Source organism: Penaeus japonicus, unplaced genomic scaffold (genome assembly GCF_977035675.1).
Source record: "Penaeus japonicus unplaced genomic scaffold, GWHDUDI00000001_assembly GWHDUDI00000020, whole genome shotgun sequence".
In the NCBI taxonomy this organism is placed as follows: domain Eukaryota; kingdom Metazoa; phylum Arthropoda; class Malacostraca; order Decapoda; family Penaeidae; genus Penaeus; species Penaeus japonicus.
This window is the reverse complement of record NW_028234422.1, coordinates 10,257,847-10,260,346: the sequence shown is the minus strand read 5'-3', so window position 1 is coordinate 10,260,346 and position 2,500 is coordinate 10,257,847. Positions and strand designations below refer to the sequence as shown.

General features: G+C 36.0%; 1 protein-coding gene across 3 annotated transcripts in view; it reads left to right on the top strand.

The window, feature by feature from the left end:
• Rab6 (RAS oncogene family member Rab6) overlaps positions 1–2,500 on the top strand; it is a 53,777-nt gene that overhangs the window by 31,231 nt on the left and 20,046 nt on the right. For all 3 annotated transcript variants that reach the window (XM_043027302.2, XM_043027303.2, XM_043027301.2), the window contains exon 3: positions 1–15. This exon is cut by the window's left edge and continues 39 nt beyond it. In XM_043027302.2, the coding sequence (XP_042883236.1) occupies positions 1–15 (15 nt within the window). The remainder of the gene's footprint in view (positions 16–2,500) is intronic.

Here is a 2,500-nt window from a genome sequence, read left to right as displayed (position 1 = left end):
CTCGAAGATAGAACGGTACGTACCTGGCCTCTACGCCCGAGTTTTGTTGGATTTCCTTCGAACAGCTTTTAAGGATGAGGTGGTGTGGAGGAGGACTTGTGAAGGATGCGCTTGGATACCTGCTGGACACAAGCAGGCGCATCCATGTATTGTAGAGTCACTTACTTAATTACTCACTTCATTACTTATCCACTCACTCACTCACTCTCTCCTCCCTCTCTCTCTCTCTCTCTTCTCTCTCTCTCTCTCTCTCTCTCTCTCTCTCTCTCTCTCTCTCTCTCTCTCTCTCTCTCACACACACACACACACGCCCACGCACACGCACACGCACAAAACCGTCAAAACTACATGTATTGTTTTACACAAATTGTTAATTTATTCATTTGTATTTACGAATGCAGAACTCGTATAGTATGTTTTTAGAATTTTTTACAAGGTTATTTTTGTATCAATATGCGAAGCTTTTTTGCAGACGGGATAGATTTGCTTGCTTTGTCCCAAAGTCGGGTAGTCTTGCCACCTGCACGGTATCCCAGATGGGTTTTATTCCAGAACTAGGGAGCTCTTTTATTTTATTATTTTTTTCATTTTTTTGTGTTCGTTACTTTTTTTTGCCATATTGTGGGACATATGTGCCATCTGACAGGCTTTATGCATGTTGTAGGAGCCTGAAATTGTAGGATAGATTTCACATTAGCTCATCATGTTCTCCATAATGAGGAAGGAGACCTGTGCTTATGATTGTGAGTGCCATAGCACAAAGCAGCCATACTGGCACAGGGGCACATTGTAGTCGCTGGTGAATCGCGACGGTAATTAGAGTATTTACGAATGTAGTTTCCATTATCCGTCACTAAATAAGGTTCATACTCTTAGTGTACTTTCAAAACGTAACTCACCACTGCCCCCAACGTCAAATGCCAACATCGTTATGGAGGTGATGATGCCCGCCGTCAGGGCCAGAACTTGGCTTTCATCTGCTTCTGTACACAACGGACTAACAGAGTCACGCTAACAGGTTTACGCTATTTACACGCTGCCACTAATCTTGGGTGTTGACGCTGCAGATAACTAAGTAAACGGCTTATCTGTTTTGCATTCCTAATTATCTGTTAATTCATAAATTGTATTCGTGCGAACATTTGTTGCTATTTTTACAGAATTTAATTAAGAGGTTAATTATATGTAATGTCCAGTAAAACGTTTATTCTCCCCGAGAAATAGTGTTAGCTGATCATAGGCTTAACTCAAGTTGCCTTTTCAGCGTATATTGCAAAGACAGTATTTGAGATGTTTTTTTATTGATTCTTTGTGCAAGGGCCACAGGTGTTCTTTTTTATCGTTTGAATATTAGTACAACCAACATCTTGCTAGATTTATCTTGCTAGATTCCATAGGCGTCAGATTGTCTCATACACGGAAAGCATTAGTGATTGTATTTTCTCAGGTTTTGATGGTTCTGTGCCACGAGGTATCGTATATGCTCATGGAATTCTGGAGTGTCGCGGGCTAGTTATTTTGGAGGTAATGCTTTTGACATTTTACTGCAGAGTAGGTGGATCCCCTTGGCAGTTAGTACGCGGCACGTCAGGGCAAATATCCCATGGTTATATGGCGGGACGTCACTTCAAATTTCCTACGTTTCTATCACTTCATATTGATTTTGTGATAGGCATGACAAGAAGTAGTCGATGCTAATGAAATACATATCTATATTATATCATATATATATATGTATATATATATATATATATATATATATTATATATGTTATATATGTATTATATATGTTATATATATATTATATATGTTATATATATAGATATTAAATATATACATACACAATATATATATATATATATATATATATATATATATATATATATATATAATAATAGATATATAATATAGATACATATAATAATATATACATACACACATATACATACACACACACTATACATATATATACACACATATATACACACAATATACACATATACACACACACACACATATATACATACATATATACAAACATATACACATACACACACATACACACACACACACACACATATATATACATATATATATACACAACACACAACACACACATATACATACATACACACACATATATATACATATATATACATATACATATATATATATATATATATATATATATATATATATATATATAATTTTTGATACCCTTTCCTTAAGTTTATTTCCTTTATTCAACTGGTATATCCCTTAGAAAATCGTATATATAAGTATATCAAGGAACGTACGTGAAAGAAAAAACACTGCAAGAAGAGTTCCATGATGACCGATCGAAAGTCACTGGAAATCGAGACTTGACCCTTTTAGGTGAGAGTGGATCATACATACACAGGGGAGAAGGCATGGAGGAGGGAAGATAAGTGGAGGGAATGGGGGAGGCTAGGAAGAAAGAATAGGAGGTAGGAAGGAAGGAAAGAAAGAAGGGAAGGAA